The sequence below is a fragment of the Rhineura floridana genome, chromosome 6 (genome assembly GCF_030035675.1).
Source record: "Rhineura floridana isolate rRhiFlo1 chromosome 6, rRhiFlo1.hap2, whole genome shotgun sequence".
Lineage (NCBI taxonomy): Eukaryota > Metazoa > Chordata > Lepidosauria > Squamata > Rhineuridae > Rhineura > Rhineura floridana.
In genome coordinates this window covers 55641716-55657332 of record NC_084485.1, presented here as the reverse complement: position 1 = coordinate 55657332, position 15617 = coordinate 55641716, and the positions used below count along the sequence as shown (strand labels likewise).

The following is a 15617-nucleotide window of genomic DNA, read 5'->3' as shown; positions in this document are numbered from 1 at the left end:
CAGCATTCGTTTCAAATAATTACTGGTTTCTGCTAGTAGTATGGTATTGTCTGCATATCTTAAATTATTGATATTTCTCCCTCCAATTCTCACACCTCCTTCATCTTGGTCCAATCCTGCTTTCTGTATGATATGTTCTGCGTATAGATTAAACAAATAGCGTGATAAAATACACCCGTTTCACACCCTTTCCGATAGGGAACCAATCTGTTTCTCCATTTTCTGTCCTTACAGTAGCCTCTTGTCCAGAGTATAGGTTGCACATCAGGACAATCAGATGCTGTGGCACCCCCATTTGTTTCAAAGCATTCCATAGTTTTTCATGATCTACACAGTCAAAGGCTTTGCTGTAATCTATAAAGCACAGGGTGATTGTCTTCTGAAATTCCTTGCTCCGTTCCATTATCCAACGTATGTTTGCGATATGATCTCTGGTATCTTTTCCTTTCTAAATCCAACTTGGACGTCTGGCATTTCTCGCTGCATATATGATAAGAGCCTTTGTTGTAGAAACTTGAGCATTCCTTTACTTGCATGGGATATTAAGGCAATAGTTCAATAATTACTGCATTTCCTGGGATCCCCTTTCTTTGGAATTGGGATGTATATAAAACGCTTCCAGTCTGTGGGCGATTGTTTAGCTTTCCATATTTCTTGACAGATTTTTGTCACAATTTGGACAGATTCAGTCTCAGTAGCTTGTAGCAACTCTATTGGTATGCCATCTATTTCTGGTGATTTGTTTCTTCCAAGTATTTTAAGAGCAGCTTTCACCTCACATTCTAAAATTTCTGGTTCTTCATCATACAGTTCTACCATTAATGAATCTGTCATCCTTGCATCTCTTTTACAGAGTTCTTCAGTGTATTGCTTCCATCTTCCTTTTATTTCATCTCGGTCAGTCAGTGTGTCCCCCTGTTAATTATTCAACATCCCTACTCTTTGTTTAAATTTCCCTTTGATTTCTCTAATCTTTTGGAAGAGGGTTCCTGTTCTTCCCTTTTTGTTGCCCTTTTCTATTTCTATACAATAACTATTGTAATAGTTCTCTTTGTCCCTACCTACTAGTCACTGTATTGTTGCATTTAGGGTTCTGGCCGTGTTTTTGTCTCCTCTTGCTTTTGCTTTCCTTCTCTCTTTAACCATTTTAAGAGTTTCTTCAGTCATCCATTGAAGTCTTTCTCTCTTTTTAACTAGAAGTATTGTCTTTTTGCATTCTTCCCTGATAATGTCTCTAACTTCATTCCATAGTTCTTCTCTGTCAGCTAAGTTTAAAGCCTCAAACCTGTTCCTTATTTGATCTTTATATTCTTCAGGTATGTTATTTAAATGTTATTTTGGCATTATGATTGCTTTGTTGTTCTTTAGCTTTACTCTGATTTTCGATACAACCAGTTCATGATCTGTACCGCAGTCTGCTCCTGGTGTTGTTTTCACAGAAAGTATGGAACTTCTCCATCTTCTGGTACCAATTATATAATCAATTTGATTCCTATATTGACCATTTGGTGATGTCCACTTGTACAGTCGTCTTTTTGGTTGCTCAAAAAATGTGTTGGCAAGAAACAAATAATTGGCTTCACAGAATTCAATAAGTCTTTCTCCTGCTTCATTTCTATCTCCTAAGCTCCATTTCCCCACAATTCCTAGTTCTTCTCTGTTCCCTACTTTTGTATTCCAGTCCTCCATGATTCTCAGCACATCTTGTTTTGGTGTGTGATCAATTTCTTCCTATACTTCTGTGTAAAATCTCTCCAATTCCTCTCCTTCTGCATTTGCCGTTGGAGCATAGACTTGGATGATGGTTATGTTAATAGGTTTCCCGTTTAATCTCATTGATATCACTCGCTCACTTACCTCTTAATAGAGTCTTTCACTCTGATTGTTAACTGTGCTTGCATCCTCTTGGCCCTAGTGGTCTCTTTCCTGATTTTTAGTATACACTGTAGTTGAGCTTGTAATACTGTGTTTTTGAAAAATGCACAAGCATTTTGGAGTGATTTACCCTCTTGACTTCACCTTTCATCTTCTTGAAAAAGAATTCCCTCATTTTGGAAAAGTTTCCTCTTTTGAAGTTAAATGTTTTGGATTTTCTTGGTAATAGGCCATTTACATGCATGTTAATAGCATTATGGTTACTGCTCCCAAGTGGTTTGACAACACTTGTACCTCACACCAGGTCCTAGGCGCCACTTAAGATTAAGTCTGGGGTCGTTGTCCCTCTGGTTGGTTCCTTAGTTCCTATTCTTGGAAAGTAGATTCAAAAGTAGACTCAATATAGTGCATTGTATTTACACATACCTGCATAAGATAACTTGGAATATTCTGAGTTCATGTGTATGGGAGGTCTTTCACTGTGATATTACAGATATTTTAAGCATTTTTCATGTAATGTGTAACAACTTTAGTCTGGTTAATAGTTGAATTTGAAATTATGAGATAGTTTTGGCATGTGCTTTTTTGATCCATTTGATCAACTGTTATTAAACATTATCCTAGGGGTTACCAAAAATGTTAGTGTACTTCATGAGGAAGATAAATATCTGTAGCTTTCTCATAAGGTTTAATTCTGATATTCACTTCTTAATATCATTCCAAAATCAGAAACAGATACAGTCAGGTAGTTTTCCCCTTGTGATGAATTTTTGATCCTATTAGATATGCTGTATAGGAGTAGTGTAATTTGTAAGTGCAGTTAGGTCTTGGATACTGTTTTCTAGTTTTATTCAGGGACTGTTAAAACCTGTGGCTTGCATGGCTGTCATGCTGAACAGTTAGTTACCATGAAATACATCATCCTGGGAAGAATCCTGAAAATCTCAACTTTCAGTTAAAGGAGGGCTGGTTCCCAAATTATATTTGTGCAGGGTTTCCATAGATGTAAGCAGGGCTGTGGAGTCGGTACACCAAACCTTCGACTCTGACTCCAACTCCTCTATTTTTCTACTGTCCAACTCCGACTCCTCTATTTTTCTACTGTCCGACTCCGACTCCACCCAAAATTGCTTCTTGCCAATCAAAATTTATTTGGAAGTCGGAGTCAGTACATTTCTACCGACTCCGACTCCTCCCAAAATTGCTCCCGACTCCACCCAAAATTGCTCCCGACTCCACTACTCCGACTCCACAGCCCTGGATGTAAGTTATATAACATGTGATGTCAGAATATGGATCTCATGCACACATGGCACAAGAACTTACATGATTTTGACTTCCTCTAGTATAAGAGATAAGCTATACGATGTGTTGCATAGGAATTCTAATTCATAGACAGCAAATGAGATACATTGGTCTTTCTGTAGTTTTAATAGGATCTCCTAGGATATTTTGAATACTCTAATTATACTCATATGCAGAGTCCTTTACTTATAAGAACCTTTTAAGTGTAGCAAGCTTGAAGTTACACATTATTATCTTTAGAACAGATTTATTTTGTATCTTAATGTTTGGTGTTGGCTAAGAGAATAAAGCAGTTGTGTTTTTTTTTTGTTTCTTTGTGACCAACACAGCAGCAGCTATCTATTATGAACAATATCTGCCAATTACATCTGCTCACTGGTACTTAGATTTAATTCTTCTTGTAGGATGCAGAGAAGACATGGTGTAGTAGATAGAGTGTTGGCCTGGGGTTCAGATCCTCACTCAGCCATGAAGCTCAGGCAGTTCACCATCTGTTAACTCAGCCTACATCACAGGGTTGTAAGGATAAATGCAACATCTCTGTATATGCTCCCATAAGCTCTTTGGAGGAAGAATAAGATATGAATGGCAACTAGAAAGAATTGTCTGATAACCCATTATTTGGCTTTCATGCCAGCTGTTGAAAAATGAAAAATTAAATTTCTATGTCATTTTTTGTGTTTTACTAATGATTTGCACTCCTAAATATGACTGGGATATTTCATCCTCTGTCAGTAGTTCTCTAAAAAAGATACCAGGCTACGCCTGAATGCCTATAGGAAAAAAGTCACAATAATTTTATTATTTATTTTATTATTTGATTTATATCCCACCCTTCTTCCCAGCAGAAGCCCAGGGCAGCAAACAAAAGCATTAAAAACTTTAAAACATCATAAAAACAAACTTTAAAACACATTAAAACAAAACATCTTTAAAAACGTTTCTTAAAAAAAGCTTTCAAAACATCATCCAAGATTTAAAACATTTTAAAAAAGGTTTAAGAACATATTAAAAAGCAATTCCAACACAGACGCAGACTGGGATAGGTCTCAACTTAAAAGGCTTGTTGAAAGAGGAAGGTCTTCAATACAGTAATACCTCGCATTAATGGGACCAGAGCGAGTACGTAAACTGAAAATGTCCTTAAAGTGAAGCGCTATCTTTTAAAACTTTTTTTCCCTCTCCTTCATGCGGAGCCTCAAAGCCCCGCGCTAAAGCCTCTGCTGCTGCACTGCCGCGCCTCCCAGCTGATTTGCGGTGGCACGATCGCATCTATTTCCAACCCCACGCGCTAAAGCCTCTGTTGCTGCGCTGCTGCGCCTGTCCCTAACCCTGTAAGTGGTTTGCTAGCTCTGTTTCTGGAGAAATACAGGCATATGGAGCATGTACGTTATAGTGAGGTGACTTTAAGTGAAGCGACGCTAAGCGGGGTATGCCTGTAGATAACAGAAATGGCACCTGTCTAACATTTAAGGGGAGGGAATTCCACAGGGTAGGTGCTGCCACACTAAAGGTCCATTTCTTATATTGCACAGAACAGATCTCCTGATAAGATGGTATCTGCAGGAGGCCCTCATCTGCAGAGCTCAGTGATCAACTGGGTATTTAAGGGATAAGAGGGTCTTTCAGGTATCCTGGTACCAAGCTGTATAGGGCTTTGTACACCAAAACTAGAACCTTGAACTTGGCCCAGTAGCAAATGGGCAGCCAGTGCAATTCTTTCAGCAGCGGGGTGACATGTTGATGATACCCTGCCCCAGTGAGCAGTCTTGCCACTGCATTTTGCACCAGCTGCAACTTCCGGACCAACCTCAAGGTCAGCCCCACATAGAGCGCATTACAGTAATCCAGCCTGGAGGTTACCAGTGCATGGACAACAGTGGTCAGGCTATCCCGGTCCAGAAATGGCTGCAGCTATCTTACCAGCTGAAGCTGGTAAAAGGCACTCCTAGCCACTGAGGTCACCTGGGCCTCTAGCGACAAATATGGATCTAGAAGCATGCCCAGACTACAAACCTGCTCTTTCAGAGGGAGTACGACCCCATCCAAAGCAGGCAACTGACCAATTATCCGAACTCAGGAACCACCAACCCACAGCGCCTCCGTCTTGCTAGGATTCAGAGTCAGTTTATTGGCCCTCATCCAGCCCGCCACTGAGTCCAGGCAGCGGTCCAGGGCTTGCACAGCCAAAGTTATGGAGAAATAGAGCTGGGTATCGTCAGCATACTGCTGACATCTTGCCCCAAATCTTCTGTGACCACTCCCAACGGCTTCATATAGATCTTAAACAGCATGGGGGACAAGATGGTACCCTGCGGCACCCCACAGCACAACTGCCAGAGACAGTCGCCCAATGCTATTCTCTGAGAGCAACTTTGGAGATAGGATTGGAACTGCTATAAAACAGTGCCTCCAATCTCATCTCACCAAGTTGGCCCAGAAGGATACCATGATGAATGGTATCAAAAGCCGCTGAGAGATCAAGTAAGAATAACAGGGTCATACTCCCCCTGTCCTTCTCCCGATAAAGGTCATCCATGAGGGCGACCAAGGCCAATTCAGTCCAATAACCAGGCCTGAACCCAGACTGGAATGGGTCAAGATAATGTGTTTCATCCAAGAGTACTTGCAATTGCTGTGCCACAACCCTCTCAATCACCTACCCTAAGAAGGGGGTATTTGCGACTGGTCGGTAGCTGTGACAAACTAATGAGTCCAGGGTGGGCTTTTTCAGGAGTGGTCAGATCACTGCCTCTTTCAAGGAGGCTGGAACCACTCCCTCCCACAATGATGTGTTGACCACACCCTGGATCCACTCAGTCAACCCCCCTCGGCAAGCTTTAATAAGCCAAGAAGGGCAAGGGTCAAGAGGACACATTGCTGGCTACATCAACGCAAGCACCTTGTCTTACATCATCAGGCCACATCAACTGAAACCGTTCCCAAGAAGTTGCTGCAGACGTTGCACTGGACACCTCATTGGTGACTACAGCAGATGTGGATGGGGCATCAAATGGAGGCAGGCAACTTTACCCCCAGAGTACCTTGCAAACAATTCACAGTGGGTCTCCGAAGGGTCTAAAACTCCATTTCCTGGAGTTGATGTCAACAGACCCCTGACAATACGGAAAAACTTCACCAGACAGCTACTTGAGGATGCGATGTAGGCAGAGAAGTAGGCCTTCTTCACCACCCTCACTGCCACAGAGTAGGCACGTTATGATGTTTTACTCATGCCCGATCAGCCTCACAGCACGTCTTTCGTCACTTGCACTCTAGCTGTCATCCAGCTTGTTTCATTGCCGTTAGCTCACTGGTGTACCAAGGTGCAAACCGGGCTCTACAATGCCGGAGAAGGCACTTGGGGGGCAACTGTGTCAAGAGCCCAACGCGCCTTGCTGTTCCACAACGTGATAAGGGCTTCAACAAGGTCACCTGCTGTATCTACTGGGAACTCACCCAGGGCATTCAGGAATCCTGTGGATTCCATTAGTCTCTGGGGGTGGACCATCTTAATCTGTCCACCACCCCTGCAGGGAAGGATTGGAGCAATAAGTCTAAATTTCACCAGGAAGTGTCTGACGATTACAGTGGGATGACATCCACCACCCCATCTCCAGACCACCCCTTCCTCCATCTGGAGCAAAAACCAAGTTGAGGGTGTGTCCTGCCCTACGTGTCGGGCCAGTGACAACTTGAGACAGCCCCATGGTCATCATGGAGGCCATGAAGTCCCGAGCCGGAACACTAGAGGCAGCCTCAGCATGGGCATTGAAATCACCCAGCACTATCATTCTGGGGTCCTCCAACACCAGAGCCGAGATGGCCTCCACCAGCTCGGTCAGAGAAGCTGCCGGGCAGCAGGGTGGACAGTAGACCAGCAGCAGCCCTAGTTTACTGTCTCCTCAGCCCAACACCAGGTGCAGGCCCTCATAGCCACCTCCAAGACAGAGTGGTTTCCTGTTGACAGAGATGGACGTTCTGTAGACCACAGCAACTCCTGCCCCCCATCCCTGCAGCCTGTGCTGGTGTTGCACCGAGTATCCAAGTGGGCAAAGCTGGGTCAGATCGACTCCTCCAGCTTACCCACCCAGGTCTCGGTAATGCACACCAAATCGGCACCTTCATCCACGATCAAATCATGGATGAGAGTGGTCTTATTATGTACAGATGTGGTACACAATACCAATTATCTTTAATTGCAGAGCAGTGTAATGATGTAATACCTTCCAGTGGTGCATATATGTGTCAGGATAATATATATTTTTTAATGAGCATATGATGTGTTAAAGAGTACAAAGTAGCATTGTGCTGTACTTCATTTATTCTCCCTCTCCCCCTAGTTAACACAATTGCTAAAGGCTGTATAGAGAGCGCAAACAAAAGGGAAATGTGGATGATCTTGTTTTACTCTGTGGTATATTACAAATTCTTCTGAGTTTGACCCATTGACCCTAACTTTGGCTTACAATTGGTGAAATTGGCTTGTTACTGTTGATCCAAGAAACTTTAAAAAAAAAAAATCTGTAGGGGGATGAGCCACTTGTTTCAGCCTTTTTTGTGAAAATATTTCGTAATTAAATGTTCACTAACATTTTGTATAATTTTGCAGCCATATTAACCAGAAAACCCAGTTTGAAAATCCAGTTTTGGAAGCCAAACGGAAAAAACAGCTAGAACAGACAGGTGGAGGCCCTTCACATCCAGGTACTGGTCTCAGTAATATGCCTGCAGTATATTAATCAAGAACTACATATTGAACATAGTCATGTCTGTCTTGATGTTTGCTACTATGGAATCAATAATTAGGATGTAGAGGATTCTGGGTAGCTGAAAAGATTGGTTCTGCCTGTGTCTGGAAAGTGTAAAAACTGCTGCATGTAGGAAAACTGATAGACCAGATGGCTCAGCAAACACATCTTGGTGTTCTCTTGTGCTATCCTTGAAGTTCATTCTTATGGCATTATAACCAGCTTTGACTGCTGGTATAGCACAGTGGGGAGGAGAGCCTGGTTGGGAGTACAGAGTCTGTGAGTTCAAATCCCCGCTCGTGTCTCCTGGGTGTAAAGGGCCAGCTAAAGGTCACCCCCACAGTGAGTGGCTCAGGGGTTATGTGTCCTGCCACCTGTGCAGGTGTGGGCAAGCTGCACAGTCCCAAGAAGCCCAGTTGCCCCCAGCTGGCAGTTGCAGACAAGGAAGGGGCCAGCTTGTGGAGCTGTGGCAAGCTGAGCAGGCCCTAGCCATCTGGGGAGAACTAGCCTCAGAGGGGGGCTATGGTAAACCCCCCCTGAACACCACTTACCATGAAAACCCTATTCATAGGGTCGCCATAAGTCGGGATCGACTTGAAGGCAGTCCCATCCATAACCAGCTTCAAAATGTAACTCCTTTTAGCTAGCAAGTACTCCCTAACAACATCTCCAGTACTCCCTAACAACATGTCCTAGCAATTTATAGATAATCAGAATGTTTTGAACTAAGGAATGCTCTATGTATTACGCATGGTCGAAATGTTAAGAGTTTTATCTGCTGAAGTCTTTGTTCTTTGAAAAACTATAAAGGCCTACCATTTTGTAGAGAGTCAGAGTCAGTGCAGTTTTCTGCTGGCTCTCCAGTGTTGAATGAGTAAACGTGGAATCTGCTTCAGTCCAAATTTGTGTCCGAGTGAATTCCTCCACACTTCCAATAATGTTAGCAAAAGTTGTTGTCATAGATCACACAGGGAAAAAATGGTAAGTTAGGTTGAACAGACTTTTTTTTTAAAAAAAATCCAAACCATTTAAGTAATAATTATTAATCTCACCAATGAATGACTTGTGTTTATAGTTATAGTTTATCTATTTCTGTATCAGAAATTATTAGAATCAATATTTTTTCATCTTAATCACTGTAGTACACATTATGTACAGTAGTCCTAAAGACCATTAATAGGCAAGCTACCAAGCTTTTGTTGCTGATTGCAAGGTGTGCAAACTAATGCTAATGCCGCAGCTTGGAAGTGAAGGTGCGGCTGACTTTGGATTCCCAGTAGGGGAAAGAAAATGCTCATACTGAGCATCCCTCAAGTTGTAGGAGAGGCCAGTCTATTTCAGTAGCTCTCTTTGATCTGTTCCTCCAGAGTGGGGAATCTGTGGCCTTTCAGATGTATCTGGACTCCCAACTCTTGTCATTTCCACCATTCCCTCTCACCTAAACCCAGTGCCCAATTGCACACAGAAGCTTTGTGCAACATTGAAGTGCCTGCAGATACATTGCTTGTATATAATATTTAAAGATTAAAAACTAATAATCATATTTTCACAATGTAAATATTTCCATAATATGTAAATTACATTTCCTGGATTAGGAGACAGCAATATGTCAGCCCTGCATTTTATTCACACAGTGTTATAGGTGTTATGTAGGTTATATAGTGTTACATTCCGTATGACAGTATTGCTATGCTGTATATTGAAACCATTTCTTTTGTTGAAACTAATTGGTAATCTTAGAACTGCATAATGATCTTAAAACTTTCTAAAACAATTTGTTGTAATCACCTTGGCCACTCCATAGTATGGATGGTCAGCCAGTGATTTGGCTATATAGATACAGGATGAAAATGAAGCAGCAGCTATACAGCTTCAAGTTTTGTGGCTGCTACATACAGTTCTTGTCACATCATATTTGATAATGCTAACTTTGCTGGTAACTAGGATGACTAGGACAGTAATAATCTCTGGTTGTCTTCCACTTGTGTTACCTTAAAATTCAAATAATTGATTCTTTCTTAGTTCTACTCTTTTGACCAGATAAAAGCAAATCCATACTTTGCTTGGATTCCTCCCCCCACTCTGCAATTGGATCTACTATTTCATTGGACTTGATGAAAGTTTATTTCTACCTTATTCCAAGTTTTATCATCTTTCCTGCATATTTTTAGTTCTTATTTGACTTTGTTAAATGGTATACTACTGCCATATAAGCTAACTGTAGCTGCAGTCCTGATTATTGAATGAATGTACTGGAAAACATTTTGCTTGGCTGCAGAACCTGTGAAGTCTCTCTTCACCCGCGACCCATCCCAGTTGATAGGAGCACTGATACGGACATCACTGAAGAAAAGTAGTATGGGATTTGGCTTCACAATAATTGGTGGAGACAGACCAGATGAGTTTCTGCAGGTGAAGAATGTATTGAAAGATGGGCCAGCTGCACAGGATGGCAAAATTGCACCAGGTGAGGTAGATGTTTTTGCTCCATTTTTTGCAGTTGGGACAAATGAGACAGAATAAAGAGTCTTGGTGATACAAACATTCTGAAAACAGAAAGTTCTGATAATTCAGTGGTTGTACTATTGAAGTTTGCTGCTGTATATTTCAAAAGATTCATTAGCTGTGAAATTGAAGTTCCATTTAAATCATCCTTTTGTGTAACATGGTATTTAAATGATGCTCCCTTCCTCTGGGCACTGATTAAAAATACCATTGTGTCCAGAGTGAGTATTAATTTTAAGAGTCAGCTATGGTAGTCAGTGAGAAAAAGAACTGAACGTGTAATTATAGTGAGAGCCTTTTAAGGTTATAACACGTTAAATGGGTAATCATAATTCAGAATATATAACTGCTTGTCTCTAACATTTGTTGTGCACTCATTTAATTGCCTGGTGCCAACCCCATTTTCTCTCCTGTATTCATTTATTATTATTTTTTAAATGATCCCAAGGGCAGAAGGCACATGAATCCACTACCTTGCTGAAATTAAGTAGGGCTGGGCCTGGTTAGTGTCTGAATGAATGCTTGGGAAATGCATGTACACCACCTTGGGCTCCATTTTAAAAGAAATGCAGGATATAAATGTGAGAGAATAAATAAAAATAAAATAAATGTATTTTGATTTATAGTATGTTCTATCCCAAAGCCTCAGGCTGGATAACATAAGAATAATTGCACTAATTTCACCATTCTTCCAATTTAATCCCAAGCCTTAAAGCCCATTGTGAACAGGTTGGTCTTACAGCATTTTCAAAAGATACTCCACCTTGGACCATTGGTGAGTCTATAATGGAAGGGAGTTTCATAATTGGATATCAGCCAGGAGAATATTTAAAGGGAATGTTTGTGGCTTCTTGGTCTTAATACATCTATCCTAGTGGTATAAGATCTTTTGATTTATGCAGTATTAATTTTCACAGGTAAGCAAACACCATTGCTGATTTTCTCTTTAGTGAGCATCCCTCCCCTTGCAAAAACAAAGGCTGATAAAAGCTTGTTCTGTTCATAAACTGCCAGTTACATTGTTAGTGGTTCAGCAAAGTAGACACCTCTGCTTCACAAATGAACCTGCAACTTCCTTCCTTCCTTCCTTCCTTCCTTCCTTCCTTCCTTCCTTTTACTTACTTACTTGCCGCCCCATAGCTGAAGCTCTCTGGGCAGTTTACAGCAATTAAAAACATTAAAAACAAATATACAAATTTTAAAACACAAAAACAATTTAAAAACACAATTTAATTTTTTTTTAAAAAACACATGCTAAAATTTCTCTCTCATATGATTTGATTACCCAGCACTGACTTGCAGATGAATGTATGAACTGTCTTCAAGAAATACTATGTTTGAGTTGACAGGTGACAAAACTTTTGTAAACACTTGATGCTACAGTCTTGTGAGTGATAGTGATGCACCTATGAACTGGCTCTTAATTCTATACAGCTGTGTAGCAGTGGCAATGGTTTGGTCTATAATCTATAACAATCTTTGGTCTCCTTGGAAAGCAACTTTAAATTTTGAGTTTTTGGGGTGCAGAAGCTCACACTTTTGTTTCCGTGCTGAGCAAATTTTGTTTATTTTATTGCTCAGAACCGATAAATGATTAGGTCATCTGCCAAAGTAAAAAATTATTTACCAGTAATCTAGCATTGTTTTAGCCTCGCATAACAAATTTGTGTTGTAAAACTCCTGCCTACATATGTGAATCCTATATTAATAATTCAATGCCAAAAAGGCTTTCTTTGGGCTTCCTTAGTATGACTTGCTTTCCTCAATTGGCAGGAGTTTTCCTTGTATGTTACCTTTTTTAAAAAAATCTTATACACAGGCCTGGTTCAATGAGCCATGACTTACCGATCTTCAGTGAGCTGTGTGTCCATACCCTCCATCCTTGCCTCTTCTCTTTCTATGCCCAGCTTCAGCTATCTTTGTTTTTAAAGCATAGTTTCTCATGTAGTTTGAAGTAGAAAACTGTAGTTTAATATGATTCTTATTCTAGTTTAGGGGGAGTTCTTAAACCAAAATTGACTGAAGGTGTGTGTGTGAGGAAGAAAGGAGGGATGAGGAGACAGCGCGTTAACATAGCTTGTTCCAAAGAACTGATGAACCATGGTTTTGTCTTATTCAGGCCAAAGAATAGCCATACAAATGGAAAACATTTTTGCTTATACTCAGTCAACTGTTGTACTAGGAAGAATAAACAGGGAGCAAGTGAGGGTACAAGAACAAGCACACTTGTACATTATGTAGCAACCATTATCATGGAGTAATAACATTGCCCCTCTTCATGTGTGTATAAGTGGAGTCATATAAATACAACCTTGGAGAAGTTTGTTCAAGATCCCAGATGTTAAGTATAGATATGACAGGTCAGCTGCTGGATTTATCTGGTTCAGCTAAGGATTGACCTGTCACAAACTCATATAGCTAAGAACTTCTGTCTCACACCTCCATTATCCAGCTATGTTTACTTCACGTACTGTTATTCAAAGGACTAAAGTAGACTTAAAACAATTAATATTTCAACTTTTCAGTCTTTTATTCTTTTGGCTCTTTGGACTCCAGTTTAAGACCAGGGTAGGTCAAAGCTGCTGTAGATTCTTTCAGGATTTTCTAAATTTAGGTGCTACTTTCTTAGCCATGCATGACAACATCAGGCTTATTAGTCATTGCATACTGTTCTGGTGGTATAGATATGTTCACATAGGACTTAATTAACCCTTTTTTGTGTGGCCATTTTACAGGTGCCACCCTGGGCACCTTCTGGGAGGAAGGGTGGGATATAAATTAAATATATAACTAAATACCTGTTTAAAATGAATATGGAGAACTAGAATTAGTTAATGTAATTGGTTGAACATTGGCACATTCTATTACTAAGTAGATCTAATGTTCCAGAGTCTTTATTTGTTCCACTATTACTTAAGAACCACTTAAAAACAACACTATGCTGCTACTTTTATGTCTAAATACCTTTCTATGTAATTGGCTGATAAACACAGGTTCAGAATCTTTAGAACCAGTTCATTCAGTGAATAGTCATAATTCATTATGTGCAGCCACAATAAAATGCAAGGGGATATCACTATTGGACCAAATAATAAAATTACATCCAGATCTTTTTTGTGATTGTTGCCTAAAGCAAAATACCAAGTGTTAAAAGAAGATATAAAAGCATCCAGAAGGAGAAAGCACACAAAGCAGTTTCCATTGGATAAGGGTGTAAATTCTCTCCATTATTTATTTAAATTATTTTGATACTATATTTTATATTTCTCAGTGGTTTAATCTGCATTCTTTTGCATTGATAAGGCTATATTACTAAGTCCTACCCCTTATATGCACAGTGTTATTTTAATTTGTAGCATCAACAGACTTAATAGTGGTCTTTTTTTAAAAAAATGCTTACAATAACTTCTGTTTCTTCTCTGTGATGTTGGTACAGTCTCCAGATAAGTGTTCTGCATCTGTGCAGCTCTCCTGAGTCCTCTCTGCTAGAGAGCTTGGTTCTCTCTACACTTGCTCGGAGCAGAGCAAGTGCCTTCAACAGTTCTCTTCTGAGCCCCATAAAAACAGAAGCCCATGGAATGTTCTCTGTGGGTTACTCTCTGCAGTGAGTTTAGCACCTTTTGTCTTTTTGTTCAGACAGGGACTTCCTTTTCATTTTGCTGCTTTCATATTTAGAAGAGCATTGCCCTCATTTATTGTTTTGATTTATAGCCTCTTTTCTTTATTTCCATGTGTACCTATTACTACTGGGTAGATGTCTTGGACCTTTTAATACAATAAGAAGTGTGAGAATTTCAATTGTAGTAAGTCATAGATACAAAAAAGCCAATAAGATTTCATGTTGGTTACCTGAATCGGCGTATGGTATGATAGCATTTATCAGGCTCTACTGATGTGACTTTTCTTATACGCGGTTGAAAGTCTATGTTCTCTATACTTGCTTTCATTTTCTTAAAAGGCAAAATTATTTATGAAGTAAGTTTAATATAAATTTTTTTGAAAGGCTCTTTCAGTAACAATATATGCTAGCTAGAAGAATGAGTTATTTTGGATTGGGTTAGAGACTTATGTAGGAAGTAAACTAAACTATTTGCTTACCTTAATATGTGTACTGTTTCCATTTTGAAACCCCTGTTTTTCCTTTTGAAATTCCATGTTTCGGCTGCAGATTAAGCTTTATATATTTAGAACTGTGTGATCTTAACAGAGTCAAAACATAGATTAAATGCAAGAGGAATCCTGCCTTGTGCAGCAAATGGGCAAAAGGAATTAGTGCTATCTCTGTTCATTACTATGCTGAGTAGTTTGCAGTGCTTTTCTTTAGTGAGGTTACTAACTTCTGATCATACTACAGTATGGAAATATATTTATTTGTATTAACAATGCCCTGTTCACTTTTAATAGGTGATGTTATTGTAGACATAAATGGCACACGTGTCCTTGGCCATACCCATGCTGATGTTGTCCAAATGTTTCAATTGGTTCCTGTCAACCAGTATGTGAATTTGGCTCTGTGCCGTGGATACCCTCTTCCTGATGAAAATGAAGACCCTGTTGTAGATATTGTTACAGCCACTCCTGTCCTAAATGGCCAAACAATAGCAAAAAGTGATGCTTGTATGATCAACCAAGAGTTAATATCTGGAACAATGGTTTTGGACCAGAATGGAAAGCCAGGGCATATCTTGCTCAATGGACTCTTGAATGGCCCTTCCACAGACCTCAATGAACAGAGGGCCTCAGTGTCTTCTTCAGGATGCTCTCAAGCAGAACTGGTCACAGTTCCACTGATCAAGGGACCTAAAGGTTTTGGATTTGCAATAGCTGACAGCCCGGTAGGGCAGAAAGTGAAGATGATTTTAGATAGCCAGTGGTGCCATGGCCTTCAGAAAGGGGATATAATTAAAGAGATTTATCATCAGAATGTACAGAACTTAACTCACCTCCAGGTGGTAGAAGTACTGAAGCAGTTTCCAGTTGGAGCAGAAGTGCCACTGCTTATCCTAAGAGGAGGTAGGTAATGACATTTTTATGTATTTCAAAACGTGTTACTTTTAAGTACTATGTAGTGGTGTAAATGTGAGTTTAGCACTCTATAGTGCTGTTCTTATGTCTGTATTTTTATATTAATGGGGGACAACAAAAGTACCATAAAGTAGAACTCTGTTCCTTGCTTAAGAG

General features: G+C 40.1%; 1 protein-coding gene across 4 annotated transcripts in view; it reads left to right on the top strand.

The window, feature by feature from the left end:
* The window catches only part of MAGI3 (membrane associated guanylate kinase, WW and PDZ domain containing 3), a 274835-nt gene that overhangs the window by 195489 nt on the left and 63729 nt on the right, over positions 1 to 15617 (top strand). For all 4 annotated transcript variants that reach the window (XM_061631977.1, XM_061631976.1, XM_061631979.1 and 1 more), the window contains 3 exons: positions 7793 to 7887; positions 10210 to 10398; positions 14841 to 15449. In XM_061631977.1, the coding sequence (XP_061487961.1) occupies positions 7793 to 7887; positions 10210 to 10398; positions 14841 to 15449 (893 nt within the window). The remainder of the gene's footprint in view (positions 1 to 7792; positions 7888 to 10209; positions 10399 to 14840; positions 15450 to 15617) is intronic.